General features: G+C 37.6%; 1 protein-coding gene across 3 annotated transcripts in view; it reads left to right on the top strand.

The window, feature by feature from the left end:
* SCAPER (S-phase cyclin A associated protein in the ER) overlaps positions 1-17351 on the top strand; it is a 522888-nt gene that overhangs the window by 370586 nt on the left and 134951 nt on the right. For all 3 annotated transcript variants that reach the window (XM_060617955.3, XM_060617952.3, XM_060617953.3), the window contains one exon: positions 12864-12987. In XM_060617955.3, coding sequence (XP_060473938.1) covers positions 12864-12987 — 124 coding nt within the window. The remainder of the gene's footprint in view (positions 1-12863; positions 12988-17351) is intronic.

The raw sequence follows: 17351 nt of genomic DNA, 5'->3' as shown, positions 1-17351 counted from the left end.
GACCCGACCTGAAGTCGGCCACTTAACTGACTGAGCCGCCGAGGTACCCCGAAGACCCCCCATCTTGATCTGAGCTTTATTGTTCCTGAATGTTGGTTCCCCCACTGGCCCTGCTTACCCCAAGTGTTCTGGCATCAGACAAATGGATCAGGAACAAGAAAGGCAGTGTGGCTTTAGACTAGTCTTCACAGCACCATTGGAAAAAAATTTCCTTTCACCCACAGCTCATGCTGATCCAAATGTCCCATTATCCATTGCAAAAAAAAAAACTTCCCAAATTCTGACACAAGTTCACCTTTTCTGTGGTCACAAAAGTGTCAAAACTGAATAATCCACAGGTATATTGGGCATCACAATCGGAAGTGGAGTTCAGTTTGCCTGCCTGCTGCCTCTAGGGTTAGCACCTTAAAGAAGTTGGTGGGCACTGACTCTTGCTTCTTGCTGATTACCCAATACTACTTCACATAGGGCTTTCCATCAGCCTCCATCCTGCAGGCAAACCCAGATACACATGACCGTTCAGGGCTCCCGGGGAGTCTGGTCAGACCCAGGCCACCACCTTCAGGAAGCCTTCCCTGACTTGACCTCCAACTTGTGTCAATCTACAGGACTGCCTCTCATCATGAAACCTCTGTGCCTTTCATGGCTTCCCTAGGAGGCTGGAAGCTCCCTACAGGGTAGAGACTAGCTTTTGCCCTGTTTTCCTGATGCCTATCACTGGATCAGGCAGAATGGGTAGTGACACTAAATACCACTGAAAGAAAAAAAAAAAAAAACTAAGGAGAATATGTTAGGAAATGACTATAGTATAGCTGATAACCTGATAGTATAGCTAATACAACCTCATTGAAGATGAGGAATGAGTATGGCATATGCCAAGATATGTTTCAACTGTCTTTAGTATTGGTGGTGATAATTTTGTTTTACTGAAACTGTTGTGTGTTGTAGTATAAAGCAGGTGAATAATTATGGATATTCTAATTCTGTCATCCTCAGTGCATTTGAGGGCCAAGATTTTCCGTGTCAAAGAAAGAATAGAGAGCTATTATATAGAAGAGTTTAAAGGGGAAAAAATCCCTTAGTCCTGAATTTGAATCTGAAATATCACTATGCATTCATAAGATATTTTATCTTTAAGTAGGTGGCATGGTTCCTACCTCTACTCATTCTAGTGAGTGTTTAAAAAATAGAATAGTGGAAAATGTGGTTAATTAGTGTGTTAATATATTCCACAGCTGTATATTCTTGTATATTGTACTTGAAACAAGGAAAGCGGTTGTCCCTTCATTAGACATTTCTGGGCTCAGACAACTCAGTGCTGCACACTGTGATGGCTCCAAAGAGGATGAATCAGGCAAGGACCTTGCCCAGAAGAAATTTAGAGTAGTCCCATAATAGAATAGAGTTCTCAGTGGTTCAAAAGGAGTGTTTTCAGCCTCAAGAATTGGCGTAGGCAGCTCTCAAGTGGCCACTCCTGTAAGGCCAGGCCTAGGTCACAGGCTTCATTCTGGGGGTGGCCACTTGCTTGGTGGGTCCACTTAGGGTATTTGAATCCTAACTGCAGTTGGATCTCCCTAGTTTGAGATAACTCTTTTTTTTAATGTTTATTTATTTAATTTGAGAGAGAGCACGCACTCTAGCAGGGAGAGGGGCAGAGAGAGAAGAAAGAGAGCGCTGTTAGCGCAGAGCCCAATGCAAGACTCAGTCCCACAAACGGGGAGATCATGACCTGAGCTGAAACCAAGAGTTTCAGCTCACTTAACTGACTGAGACACCCAGGCACCCCTCAGATAACTCTTTTTAATACTATCTAAAGAAATTATTTTAGTTTGGAGCTTTATAAAGGCAAAGCATAATTTAAGAATGACAGTTTTTATAAACTATATACTATTTATTAAATGCCTAACGCAAATCAAATATATTTTGAGGCTCTAGTTTTAACATTCTTTTCTCCCTTCCCTAAGGAACTGGTATTAAATACTCCAGTTCTGTGTGTTCTGATTCAGTTTCAATAATCTTCTTTGCTAAAACAAATTCTATATCATTTGCTAACCACCCTCTGTTTTGTGAGGATCTGTCACATTTCCACACTTATCCACATCAGGCAACCCCTTTCTTACATGAAGGTTGAAACAGTAATTGATGAAACTTCCTGCAGCTGTATGATGTGACTCTGGTATTTGCTGTGCCTACTTGGCATAGAATTTTGCCCTGCAGGACCATATAACTAAAGGAGTATATAACTATGTATCATTTATTAAATGCTTAATGCAACCAAAGGAATTTGGTAAGTTATATGTACTGGGGCTCTGGTTGTAAAATGCCCATGGAAGTTGTTTTTAAATGTCTGCGGTCTTCACACAGGTGTAAGACAGTGGATTTTGGTGAACAGTATTTTCCGAAAAGTCTTAACTACTGCAAACTGCATAAGAATATAAACTATGTAATTCCTAAGTTATATTATCATACCCTCTTAGGCTACAACCACCTGGGGCTTTTCTAATTAATTATTTCATAGTGTATAGGTACCAATCTTAATGTCTGAGTTTTACTAGTGTTTTATTACTCCTTTTAATATGGAAATATGTTACTGTACTGATTGCCAAAATATCCAGTTTTGTGATGCCTTTTCTCTCCTCACTTTTCAGAGGCAACATTTTCAGTGAGAAGACTTACTGACACAAGATTCACTCATGTAGTCACAATCATTTGGGGCACAAAGCCTTTATCTAAGCCAGCCACAGTGTACTTTTGACAGAACGGACAATAAGATTTTAATGTCTTCTCAGAAGATACTTTTAAAATCTGGGGCTTTCTGTTTGATGTTAAAAAGTGCTTCTGGTCATTTGAGTTTTAAATTACAGGGAAAGCCTCCTGGGCAGACCACCCAGGCTGTGTTCAAAGAAGTGATCTTTCTAAGACAGGTGCTTTTCAAATAGAAGTTGTCTTTCAAACAAGTTTTACTGAGAGGACAAGTTTTTCCTGACCCTGAGATTTTTGGTACCCTCACCCCCCCGCTTTTTTTCTTATCAGAAAGTAGTTTCTTTGTGGAAGTTTCTTGGGGGAGTTTTGTGAGCATAAGATTATATAGATGCACATTCCACACTTACCAGTAAATGCTTTTTCTTTAAAGCACAGAGAGCATTAGGACAAAATCTTATACTTTGTGTTTTTTATGGGTATGTTTATTGATGCCTTATGATATTCCATAAGTGATTTTAGACAAGTTGTAGGGATTTGATTGAATGAAACAGAAAAATTGAAATTAAAAATCAAGGTTATAGGGGTGCCTGGGTGGCTCAGTTGGTTGGGTGTCGGACTTCAGCTCAGGTTCATGGGCTGACAGCTCAGAGCCTGGAGCCTGCTTGGATTCTGTGTGTGTGTCTCTCTCTCTGCCCCTCCCACTCTCTCTTTCTCTCAAAAATGAATAAGCATTAAAAAATTTTTTTAAAAATCAAGATGATAAAAATTATAGATCAAAACAAAAAGGAAAAATAGCATACAATTATAAAGCTATAAGGTTCTACATTTTTAAGTCCTTAAGGATCTACAATTGTATATATTAATCCTACTATAAAACTACAATACACACAAAACCATGTAATATGGCACAATGAATGCTTAACAAAATCATCAGTTAGAGTAGGAAACCAGGGAATATATCCTGTATACAGTTATGATAAAGATACCATTTCAAACCAGTAGAGCAAAAGTAGTTTATTCAATAACCTTTTGGGGGTAGGGGGGATAAATGTAGGTTTCTGGCTCACACCACATGTCAAAATAAATTCTAAATGAATTGATAGTGAATTTATAAAACCATAAAATTACCACACACAATGATCATTCAAGAAAAAATAAAAACAAATGGCTGGATACAACTGTATAGTTACCTCATCTCATAGCGAAAAAGAACTTTTTAAACAATGAAAGGAAGGGAAGAAAAAATAAAACCACAAAGAAAATAATTGTTAGACTACATATGATTGTTTAGCTTCGATACATAAAATAATAATACTGTGAAAATAACATGAACAAAATGAAAGGTAGTAGATAAACTGAAAAAAGCATTAACAACAGGTATTAACCCTTTGCCATAATGAGAGAATCCTTATAAATCACTAAGAAAAAGATGAAAACCTTTTTTATGTTTTTCATCAATAAAGACATCACCTTATTGATGAAAAACAATAAAAATTTTTAAAATAGAGAATAAGAATAATTAACAAAAAGATGAGTAGACATGGCAACTTCATTTTGAAAAACTTCAATAACCCCTACCTTATCTCACAATCAATTTTAGATCATGGACTTGAGTGTAAAATCTATGAAACTACCAAAAGTGAATTTAAAAGAATATTTTTATAATCTTGAAGTGGAAAGGTTCTTTTAAGTCTGACACAAAACTCAGATGCACTAAAAAAGTTTGACAGATTTTATCAAATAGAAATGAAAACATTCCTTGAAATCTTGCCATTTGCAACTACGTGGATGGAACTAGAGGGTATTATGCTAAGTGAAATTAGTCAGAGAGAGACAAATATCCTATGACTTCATTCATATGAGGACTTTGTAAGACACAGAACAGATAAACATAAGGGAAGGGAAGCAAAAATAATATAAAAACAGGGAGGGGAACAAAACATAAGAGACTCTTAAATATGGAGAACAAACAGAGGGTTACTGGAGGGGTTGTGGGAGGGGGGATGGGCTAAATGGGTAAGGGGCATTAAGGAATCTACTCCTGAAATCATTGTTGCACTATGTGCTAACTAATTTGGATGTAAATTTAAAAAATAAAAAAAATGAAATGAAAACATTCTTTTGACAAAAATAAGTTTAGATAAACTGAAATATTTATTTGCAACATACAGTGATCAAAGGTTAGCATCTTTATTATTGGTAAAGAGCCTTATAAATCAATAAGAAAAAGACAGCCCTCCCCCATAGAAAAATGGGTATAAAGTATACAGTGATAATTCAAGAAAATGTAAATATGTATGGCCAATAAGAACATGAAAAGGTCTTAAAACACACTAGTAATAAAAGAAATGCAATCTTTAAAAATACTATATGTAGCTGCCAAATTTGTAAAGATTTTTTTAATGAAATTTTCCAGGTTTTGGTAAAAGCATGAAGAAACTCTTTTTCTAAGAGTATAAATCCGTTTTTTTAAAACTCAGATTTTTTTTTTTCTGGAGGACAATTTGAATTTGGCAGTGTCTATCAAAAATCTTAAAAATGTTCATATCTTTTTATCTAATTTATCATTACTGCAAATTTATCACAAGGTGATACGATGTTTTCAGTACAGCTATTATGAGTTGTGCCATTGAGCACATCCTGTGTTTGCTAAGTTCCCAAGCATATTAAGCGGCCCTACCACTATAGAACTTGGGAATTGCTTCCCAATTTTTATGTCTAGGATGTAGGCATGAGACCTAAGCTTTGCAACCCAGTATACCTATTCCAGATATCCACTCTGAAGCTGACGAAGCAAGGAGATCCCAAATTCTGTCCTTTTGACAATTGGAAACAGCTGCATGTAGCATGCAAAGTCACAGTGTAAGTTCAAGCTGTGCCATATGGTGCCCCACTGGTTTTTTTCATCAGATCAGTTTGGTTGTGTGTGATTTGGGTATTGGTCCTGGCAGTGTAACTTCTGTGCCTGTGTTTTCTAAATCCCATCATATACTCAATAGCCTATCAATTAATTTCCTTTCTGTTTAAGTCAATCAGGACTTTCTTCTTGTGTCTTGTAACTAACTAAAAGGTCTGACTGTTAAAACAGCAGTATTTATAACATCAAAAATTAAACACAAAAATGGTAAGGGAGTGGTTGAAATAAATATTATATCCATAGTATAACACTCTTAATCCTTTTTAAAATCATGCAGTATTTCTCAGTGTAATTATTTTAATCAGAGAAGGAACTTAAGACATTAGAGGCTTACAAAATTGTTGGAAACTATTGTAGACCTCTGGATTGACTGCAAAACAGTATGGTAGACTACCTAAAATTGTTTAGTTTCAATACATAAAATAATACTGTGAAAATAATATGAGCAAAATGAAAGGCAGTAGATAAATTGGAAAAAGCATGGGGTTTTTTTTCCAGATTAACTCCAAAACGATACCAAACATATCCACTGGGGGCACTGCTCCCTCTGAAGCCAACACACAAATTGGGAAGGAAATAAGGATGCCATGCACAACTGTCTCTCACACCAGGGAAACTGCAGAATGGGTACAGATCAGAGATTAGGAAATCAGATAAATTAGCATAATCCCACTGGTTCTTGACACCCAGAAGCTGGAAGATTGAACCTGGAATGCTGCTGCAGGAAAGCCTCACATTTCCAAGTCTTGCTTAATAGCAACAAGAGCCAAAGAAAGATGACCTTGACTCAGTTCAGCCTCCAAATCCCATGTGGTAATAGTTGTGTAGAGGGAAAAAAACTCTTCAGTATGTATAGATTATGTCTAGAAGGATATGTAAACTAGTAACCATGGTGATTTCTAAGGTGGGAAATTGAGTGGCTGAGGAACAGAAGTAAGAGGGCAATACTTTTGACTACTTACCTTTTTTTGTGCATGTTGCACCATGGTTGTCATTCCTAGTCAAAAAGTTACAAGGTAAATTTTAATTTATCAAAGCTCAGTAGTTTTTATGCACCCCATGGGAACACACCTTAAGTTCTCTGAAGAACCATTCAAGGCTCTGAAGGAGGGAACATAGTAGGACTCTGGGTTCCTCACTTCTGCTTCCGTCAGAACAACTCTGGTTTTATCAGTTCTGTGGTTTAAGTATGATTGTGTAAGCTTTGAATCTTCTGAGTAAGAAAGCATTCTGCTGCTTTTATAAAAAACTGAAGACCATTATTACAGGAGAATATTAAATGTCATGGAGAAATATTCATTATGTATTTCTTAAATAAATGTGCATTTATAATATTGGAAAAAAGGGTGGGGTGCCTAGTGGCTCAGTCCATTGAGCATTTGGCTCTTGACTTCAGTTCAGGTCATGATCTCATGGTTTGTGGATTTGAGCCCCATGTCAGACTCTGTGCTGGCAGTGCAAAGCCTGCTTGGGATTCTCTCTACTCCCTCTCTCTCTGCCCCTCCCCCACTCATGCTGGCTCCCCTCTCAAAAACACATAAATAAACTTTAAAAAAAAAGAACAAAAGACCAGAAGTACAAATGCCAAATTATTGCTTGATAGCTTTTTGCTGTTTCTTTGTCCTTGTCTTTCCCAAATTTATTACAATTATTTTTAAAATTATTTTATTTATTTATTTATTTATTTATTTATTTATTTATTTATTTATTTGTGTTTTTTGGTGCTGAAACCCGGGAACGAATTAAAAATTATTTTTATAGGGGGTGCCTAACTGGCTCAGTAACTCTAGATCTCAGGGTTGTGAGTTCAAGCCCCACGCTGGGTGTGGGGGCTATTTTAATAAAACAAATAAAAAATATTTTTAAATGTTTGTATGATTTCATTTTTTAATATAATTTATTGTCAAATTGGCTTACATACAACACTCAGTGCTCATCCCAACAAGTGCCCTCCTCAGTGCCCATCACCCATTTTCCCTTTCCCCAACCCACCCCATCCACCCTCAGTTTGTTCTCTGTATTTAAGAATCTCTTGTGGTTTGCCTCCCTCCCTCTCTGTTTGTAATTATTTTTTTCCCCTTCCCTTCCCCGATGGTCTTCTGTTAAGTTTCTCAGGATCCACATATGAATGAAAACATATGATATCTCTTCTTCTCTGACTGACTTATTTCACTCGAATAATACCTACCAGTTCCATCCACGTTGCTGCAAATGGGATGATTTCATTCTTTCTCATTGCCAAGTAATATTCCATTGTATATATAAACCACAACTTCTTTATCCATTCATCAGTTGATGGACATTTAGGCTCTTTCCATAATTTGGCTATTGTTGAAAGTGCTGCTATAAACATTGGGGTAAAAGTGCCCCTATGCATCAGCACTTCTATATCCCTTGGGTAGATTCCTAGCAGTGCTATTGCTGGGTCATAGGGTAGATCTATTTTTAATTTTTTGAGGAAGCTCCACACTGTTTTCCAGAGTGGCTGCACCAGTTTGCATTCCCACCAACAGCACAAGAGGGCTCCCCGTTTCTCCACATCCTCGCCAGCATCTGTAGTCGCCTGAGTTGTTCATTTTAGCCACTCTGACCAGCATGAGGTGGTACCTCAGTGTGGTTTTGATTTGTATTTCCCTGATGAGGAGTGGTGTTGAGCATCTTTTCATGTGTCTGTTGGCCATGTGGATGTCTTCTTTAGAAAAGTGTCTATTCATGTCTTCTGCCCATTTCTTCACTGGATTATTTGTTTTTTGGGTGTGGAGTTTGATGAGTTCTTTATAGATTTTGGATACTAGCCCTTGGTCTGATAGGTCATTTGCAAATGTATTTTCCCATTCCGTTGGTTGCCTTTTAGTTTTGTTGATGGTTTCCTTTGCAGTACAGAAGATTTTTATCTTCATGAGGTCCCAATAGTTCATTTTTGCTTTTGTTTCCCTGGCCTTCGGAGATGTGTCGAGTAAGGAGTTGCTATGGCTGAGCTCAAAGAGGTTGTTGCCTGTTTTCTCCTCTAGGGTTCTGATGATTTCTTGTCTCACATTCAGGTCCTTCATCCATTCTGAGTTTATTTTTGTGTATGGTATAAGAAAGTGGTCTAGTTTCATTCTTCTGCATGTTGCTGTCCAGTTCTCCCAGCACCATTTGCTAACAAGACTGCCTTTTTTTCCATTGGATATTCTTTCCTGCTTTGTCAAAGATGAGGTGGCCATACATTTGTGGGTCCAATTCTGGGTTCTCTATTCTATTCCATTGGTCTATGTGTCCGTTTTTGTGGCAATACCACACTGTCTTGATAATTACAGCTTTGGAGTAGAGGCTAAAGTCTAGGTCACAAAAAGCCTTCAGTAAATATAAAAGAATTGAGATCATACCATGCACACTTTCAGATCACAATGCTATGAAACTTGAAATCAACCACAGGAAAAGTTTTGGAAAACTTCCAAACGCGTGGAGGTTAAAGAACATCTTACTAAAAAATGAATGGGTCAACTAGGCAATTAAAGAAGAAATTTAAAAATATATGGAAACAAATGAAAATGAAAACAACAACAATCCAAACCCTTTGAGATGCAGCAAAGGCAGTCCTAAGAGGAAAATACATTGCAATCCAGGCCCATCTCAAGAAACAAGAAAAATCCCAAATACAAAAACTAATGGTATACCTAAAGGAACTAGAAGCAGAATAACAAAGAAACCCCAATCCCAGCAGAAGAAGAGAAATAATAAAGATCAGAGCAGAAATAAACCATGTAGAATCAAAAAAACAAATACAAAAACAAAAAAAAAAAAAAACAAACAAACAGGAGAACAGATCAGTGAAACCAGTTGGTTTTTTGAAAAAATAAACAAAATTGATAAACCCCCTAGCCAGACTTCTCAAAAAGAAAAGAGAGAGGACCCAAATAGATAAAAATCATGAATGAAAATGGATTTATCACAACCAGTTCCTCAGAAGTACAAACAATTATCATAGAATACTATGAAAAACTATATGCTTACAAACTGGACAACCTGGAAGAAATGGACAAATTCCTAAACACCCACACACTACCAAAACTCAAATGGGAAGAAATAGAAAATATGAACAGACCCATAACTAGTGAAAAAATTGAATCAGTTATCAAAAATCTCCCAACAAATAAGAGTCCAGGACCAGATGGCTTCCCTGAGGAATTCTACCAGACATTTAAAGCAGAGTTAATACCTATTCTTCTCAAGCTATTCCAAAAAATAGAAAGGGAAGGAAAACTTCCAGACTCATTCTATGAAGCTGGCATTACCCTGATTCCCAAACCAGACAGAGACCCCACTAAAAAGGAGAATTACAGGCCAATATCCCTGATGAACATGGATGCAAAAATTCTCAACAAGATGCTAGCAAATCAAATTCAACAGCATATAAAAAGAAATTATTCACCATGATCAAGTATTCGTTCCTGGACTGCAGGGGTGGTTCAATATTCACAAATCAGTCAATGTGGTACATCACATTAATAAAAGAAAAGATAAGAACCATATGATCTTGTCAATCGATGCAGAAAAAAGCATTTGACAAAATTCAGCATCCTTTCTTAAAGAAACCCCTCGAGGAAGTCGGGATAGAAGGAACATACTTAAACATCACAAAAGCTATATATGAAAGGCCCACAGCTAATGTCATCCTCAATGGGGAATAACTGAGAGCTTTCCCCCTGAGATTAGGAACACGACAGGGATGTCCACTCTCACCACTGTTGTTTAACATAGTGTTGGAAGTCCTAGCCTCAGCAATCAGACAACAAAATGAAATAAAAGGCATCAAAATTGATAAAGAAGAAGTCAAATTTTCACTTTTTGCAGATGACCTGATACTCTCTACATGGAAAACCCGAAAGACTCCACCAAAAGACTGCTAGAACTGATACATGAATTCAGCAAAGTCTCAGGATACAAAATCTATGTACAGAAGTTGGTTGCATTTTTATACACCAATAATGAAGCAACAGAAAAAAAAATAAACTGATCCCATTTAAAATTGCACCAAGAACCATAAAATACCTAGGAATAAACCTAACCAAGCATGTAAAATATCTGTATGCTGAAAATTATGGAAACCTTATGAAGGAAATTGAAGAAGACACAAAGAAATGGAAGAACATTCCATGCTCATGGATTGGAAGAATAAATGTTGTTAAAATGTCAATACTACCCAAAGCAATCTACACATTCAATGCAATCCCAATCAAAGTTGCACCGGCATTCTTCTCAAAGCTAGAACAAACAATCCTAAAATTTGTATGGAACCACAAAAGACCCTGAATACCCATAGTTAATACTGAAGAAGAAAACCAAAGCAGGAGGCATCACAGTCCCAAATAAAAATTATTTTTATAATTATAAGGACAAGTTATTTTTTAAGTAAAAAGAAAACGACTATTTTGCAAAATCCAGATATTTCATCTGGTAAATGAAATGCTAATTTGCATTTGTGAAGGACTCCCTAAGTAGAGACTCCAAACAATGTATTATAAATGGGTTTCATATGGACCAACATTTTTCTGTACAACCTCAGGGATTTAATGAGGCTGGACAGAGGTGAGCCTCCTCCTGGCACCCTGCAGTCTAGAGTCCTTTCATGGTTCATGCCAGTGTACCGTGAAGACATTTGGGAAACAATGTGCTTCGTGATTCTGGAAAGAATAGCTTTTATAGATGTTTAATTTGAGTCAATTTTTTAACATTTCATTTGTGCCTTATTCATAACAAGAATAATAAGATTAATGATCCTAATAAAGCCTATCACTTATTTTTAACCTTCTGCCAGGCACTTTCCTAAGTACTTTACATCTATTATCTCACTTAATCCTCATAACACTCATGTGGAGTCTAGGTATTATTATCCTGGTTTTATAGGTGAGAAAATGGATGCTAAGATGTACACATATTTTTAGGAAACGATAATTATATAAAGCAAAGTCCAACTATATCAGATAATGGATAATTACAACAGGGGCTCTCTTCAGCATTTCTCTCCCATATGAGACAGAGAGCTTGACTGTTTTGTTCACCTAACTGTGCCTGAAAGATCATAGGAACTTAGATATTTGTTAAATGAACACTCACATGGCGGTTCTTTGACCAGTGGTTCTCAACTTCGGGTGCACATCACAATTGCTCCATAGAGCTTTTGAAACATGCAAATGTCTAGAACTCACCCAACTAGCATCTCCAAGGGAGGAACTCAGGCAGGTATTTATTTTTAAAGATGTGCAGGTGATTCCAGTCCTCAAACTATTGAGCCCCTATTCCAGAGCAGCGGGGACTTGCAAGTACATCTGAATCACTGGCAGAATTGGTTAAAGCACGGATTGCAGGAGTCTATCCCCAGAGTTTCTATTTAGTAGGTCTGGGATGGGGGCCTGAGAATTTGCATTTCTAGTAAGCTCCCAGGTGATATTGATGCTTCTGGTCCTGTAGGATTATTGTCCTACAGGGTTGGTTGTAAGGGACTAAATCAAAACATTTATATGTAGAATTTAAGCAGGAGATTTAGTCAGGCCAGAACCCACATTGATCACTCAGGCAATGCAGGTTTTAAACACAATCTTCAGAGCACCCGAAGAGTACCCACTGAGTTTGTGGCTCCAAACATTTCTTTGAACAGTGGCACATGAATTTGTTTTATTCCCTAAGAGGAATACATTTCCTCTTAATGTTAACTGATCCTAAGATCAGTTTGACCTGAGACTACTGTGCGGAGCCCATGCCCACACAGGCGCCAAGCAGGCGTGGTGCTCACTCCCCAGAACCCCGCCGCTCTTGTCTCAGAGGGAAAGCCTGTAGTTTCTCCTCATGTGTTCTCCCTTCTTCATTCATCTGCCTTTATCTAGGACCAGGAGGTTTGGGAACAGGAGCTTTGACCCTTCTATTTCTGGACTTTATTCAAAAAAGTCTATGTCCCAAAGTTCCTGGGTGATAGATATCTAATTTTAGATTATTAGGACATTATCAGATAGACTAGTAAACACATTTCCATTATCTGCTATACAACTAAGAAATTAGTAAGAGGTAAGTATTAGATAAATTACTTTGGATAAATTATAAGCTTTTGTATCTAGCTGATGGGCCTTGTACCTGATATTTTGCTTTTTTTTTCAGGGTGATTTCCATCCTGTGCCTGTTGCCTTTGTACGATTCATTTTATGTATTTTAAATTGTTTAGAGAAGAGCTGCTCAAGTTTTATAAATGGTGTTTCTCTCCTATTAGGTCTCTCTGCAATGCAATCAATGTTTACAACCTCACCTGCAGTGACTGCTCAGAAAATTGCACCGATGTTCTGTTTAGTAACAAGATTACCTTCTTAATGGACCTCCTGATACACCAGTTGACGGTATGTAATATTAGCATTCTGAGTTAGAAGCATTTAAGGTTTGGGAAATAGTCCCTGTGGAGAAAATGAAAAGAATTCAGCTTATTTACCCTCCAGATGAAAAAGTGAAGATGACGGAGAGAGTGTGGAGACTAGCAAAGAAACCTCTTAATTTGAAAATCTCATATTGGATTCTCCTCTAAGTTCCAATATTTAATGGATAATATATTTATAACACTTGCCAACTTCACAAATTTACATGGTTAAACTGAGGCCTTAGAATCAGTTGGACTCAAAGCCAAACCTTTGAGCCCACAGGAAGGAGGGCTGTAGAAAGGAAGAAAGCTTGGGAAAGCCTTGAAACCTCTCTTGCCAACTCAGTGAAAAGGGTCAGTTTAAAAAGGACTTTTTGATGGCCCTTGATATATACTTTTTTGAATCAAGAAACTCCTCTGTCAAAAAAGAATAAACCTGTTACTCTTTTGACGTGAGAACAAGCAGCCAATTGTTGTTCACAGATGTTGAAAGAGGTAGTAAGCTCAGTATAATATCCAAAGGTTTAGGTCTGTCAACTGCAGCCTCCAGAATACAGCCCTGGGGCCAGAAGTTTCCTGGTGAAGTTTCTGAGCCCCTGAGGTATTGGCACAAAATCTCTCTCAAGCTGCAAGTTTACAACACAGGAGATTTATTTTTTAAAACAGATTTACTTTTACTCAGCACATAGTTCTAATTCTTCTTCCTAAACTACATGCCTTTTGCACTATCCCCTCCTCAGTCTGGTTAATTTCTGTACATTCTTCAGACCTTAACTGAAACATAATGGCACCTTCCTCATGAAATCTTCCCCAACCTGACTCTCCCCAAGTACAGGTTAGGAATTTTTTTTATGTGCTCCTAGGCAGTACATCTTTCATAGAACTGATCACATTGAATTGTAGTTAACTATGTGTCCATTTCCCCATTAGCCATAGAATCAACAAGGATAGGAGGCAACTTATCACCCTCTCCAGGATCCTAACACAGTGCCTGACACTTAGTAGATTTAGTACATCATTCGTGAATATATGAGTGAACAAGTGAATCCCCACATCTCAAGCTAAGAATCAGAAAGGGAATGATGAGGTCCTTACAGGCAGGCATACTGACAATGAGAAGGGACAACAGTGAGAGAGAACAAAGGCACAGACCTAGAACTGTTTACACAGTACTGCAGTGGCTATTTATAGTGATGACTAAGGGTCATCATCACTTGAAGGGTAAATTATATTTGGTATTATCTATAAAAGAAGGCATTAAAATATGGGTAAGACATTTTAGCCCAAAATCCTACTCAAAATAGTTGAAAGGCAGGGACAAGGAGAAAAGACTTAGCGTTTGTTATATGGCCTCATATTCTAGACATTTTAATATATATCGCCTCATTTAGTTTATCTAAACTTAAAGTTAGTATTATTATCCCATTTTTACCAGTATGGAAACTTGAGTCCGAGAGTTTGGCTTGCCCAAGACAGCATAGAAAGTCATGGAGCCAAGAGTCAAATGTAGGTCTCTCAAACCCAAATTGAGGGACATTCCACATGTGACTAACTGCTACTTTTCAAAAGTGTCAATGTCATGAATGACAAGGGAAGAGAGAGGAACTATCACAGATTGGAGGAGGCTAAGAAGATCTGACAAGTAACTGAAATGTGGGATCCTAGACAGAAAAAGGACATTAGTGGTAAAACTGGGAAATTCAAATAAAGTCTATAGAATAGTTAATTTTATTGACTCAATGTTAATTTCCTGCTTTCAATAATTATAGTATGATTTTGTAAGATGTTAGCAATAGGGGATACAGGGTGAAGAGAACTCACTATTTTTGAAACATATATGTTAGTTTAAAATTAATTTAAAATAAGTTAAAAAAAGTTTATAAAACGGGGCACCTGGGTGGCTCAGTCAGTTGAATATCTGACTTGATCTCAGCTCAGGTCTTGATCTCAGGGTCATGAGTTTGGGCCTCTCATCGGGGTCCATGCTGGGTGTGGAGCCTACTTAAAACAAAACAAAACAAAATAAAACAAAAAAACATGCTTCCCCGCTGTTCCATGTTGTATCATCTGGAAGAATGTATTCTGTGGAACTTCTTCTATGTTGGTAATGGAAGAAAAGACATTAATATGTACTTTGAACAGAACAAATAACAACAGAGATGGCCTTTGAAATGTGAAGGGATGGATAAGATTTACAGACAGGATCTTCCATCTTAGCTCTTCAGTCCTTTCTATTCTTACTGAAAAATATCATATGCAGTAGTTTATTATTCTCACACTAAATAAAGTGCCTACTATTTCCACTTACAGAGAAGCACAGAATATAATCTGCACCATCCAGGAAATCCCAGTTTAGGAGTAGGAACAGATAGATAGATTGCATATAGTAAACGGTGTGATGGCAGCATATACAGACTACAGTGGAGCACAGGAAGGTGTTTTATAGCCTAGGACTTCACAAAGGAGGGACATTTGAGCTAGACCTTAGCTCCTCATTTACTAAGTGCCTACCGTGTGCCAGGAGCTTGTAAGTAGCTTGATCCTCTCTCCTTCTTCCTTGAATAATATACCCTTGCTTGTGACTTCATGGTTTCTTGACACTCAGAAAAGCTTTTAATCTCCTGACCAGTGGATTTCACCACGTTCTGTGTTTAGTTTTCTCAGTTCAGGACTGTAGTCCTGGGACATTTATTTGCCAAATACATTTTATTCCTCCTTTCCTTATACGTGGCACTTCCTGGTTTTTACAGATCTTTTAGGCTGCTTTCAATTCTAATACAGCTGTGACTGAGTTTGTGACAGTTGGCAGAGGAGATTGTGTTTCCTAATTTGGGGAGAAAAGGGATGGAGATGGTTAGGGATGGTGACTTTGCATTTCTTGAAATCACTTGAATATGTTTCCATTTTTCTTGATAACTGGTTTTGATAACCATGTAACTGAAATATGGACCACTAACTTGCAGTACCTATTAAGTAATGGAGAGAAAATAGTCATCAACACATTTTACAGAAGGATGAGAAAGAAGCTAATTAAGTGAAGTCTGGTGAGATATATAAGACACCTAATAATGAGGCACTTCAACCTTCTTGAGCAAACTGAGATGGTTTAGAAGAAAAAAAAATTTTTTTGGTCTAGCTGCTTGAAATTTGTTTTAGCACTCTTATATTTTGTTTGAACTATGTGCAAAGCACTGTACAGATGCCAGAGTTACAGAGAACATTGGACACAGTTCTTTCACTCTAGAAGCCTACAGTTAAGGAAGAACTTGCACACATAAATACTAAAGAAAAGCTGTGAGAAGTTTGTAATGTAATGAGAGCTACAGAGTATCCTAAGCAATCTAGAAGAGTACCTGACACATAAGTGGTGCTCCTCAAATATCTGATGAGTGAATGAGTGAATTCTAACTTGGAACATTAAAGAGGTTTAGGGAAGAAATTGGACTTCACTGTGCCTTGAGGAAGGGTGGAAATTCCTTTCTAGGTTGGGATTTTTACAGAAAATAAATTAGCACAAGTGGCACGGTAAAGTATACCTTGCAACAGAGATTCTAAGTAGGATTTTTGGGATAAGCTCTTTGGAAGTTTATTTGGAGCCCTGTGAAAACAATACATTTAGATAGACATGATTTAGGTTGAAAGCTAGCAAAAATGTATTATATTCCAAGAAGCATGAAAGTTTTAAAATATGTTAAAGCAGATTACTGTCATTCCAGAAGCATGGTTCAACATCTCTGTGCTTAAATTTTCCCAGTGCACAGAACAATGGGTCTCTAGCTTCAAAATATCTCCTTGAAGAGACCAAATATGCACATTGGAAGGCAATGAAAAGACCAGTGAAAAGAGCAAGATGGCAGAACAGGAAGTCCCAGCCCTCCTTCCCCCACAGAGGCACCAACATAATAGTATATGGACCAAAATACCATTGTGAGAATTCCAGAAGACAGTTAAGTTGTTGAAATACCCCCAGGCAGTCTCAAAGCCAAGAACAGCCACATTGAAATGAATAAGAAGAATGGTTTTACTTTACTTGTGTTTACCCCCTCCCTAAGCCAGCAACGCTCAGCACTGGCAGACAATATCCCAGTTCATGAGTTCTCTTCTAGGAGGGAGAGGGGAGTAGAGTGTAAGTCTGGCATTTTGGCTTTTTGGAGAGCTTCCCAAGGGTCTTGAACCTGTTTCACCTGACTCAGGGCACTGACAAGGAGCTGGCATATTTCAGATGCCTGGAAGCCCCTGAGAACATGAGAGAGCAGGGCAGCTTGCTACTGTAGAACCAGAGAACTTAACAATGTTGCAGACAGACACCAGAGGGAGCAAGAGATTATGATGTCCTGAAAAGAAACCAGC

Source organism: Panthera onca, chromosome B3 (genome assembly GCF_046562875.1).
Source record: "Panthera onca isolate mPanOnc1 chromosome B3, mPanOnc1 haplotype 2, whole genome shotgun sequence".
Taxonomy (NCBI): Eukaryota; Metazoa; Chordata; class Mammalia; order Carnivora; family Felidae; genus Panthera; species Panthera onca.
Note: the sequence above shows the minus strand (reverse complement) of the source record. Positions and strands in the feature narration are given on the sequence as shown.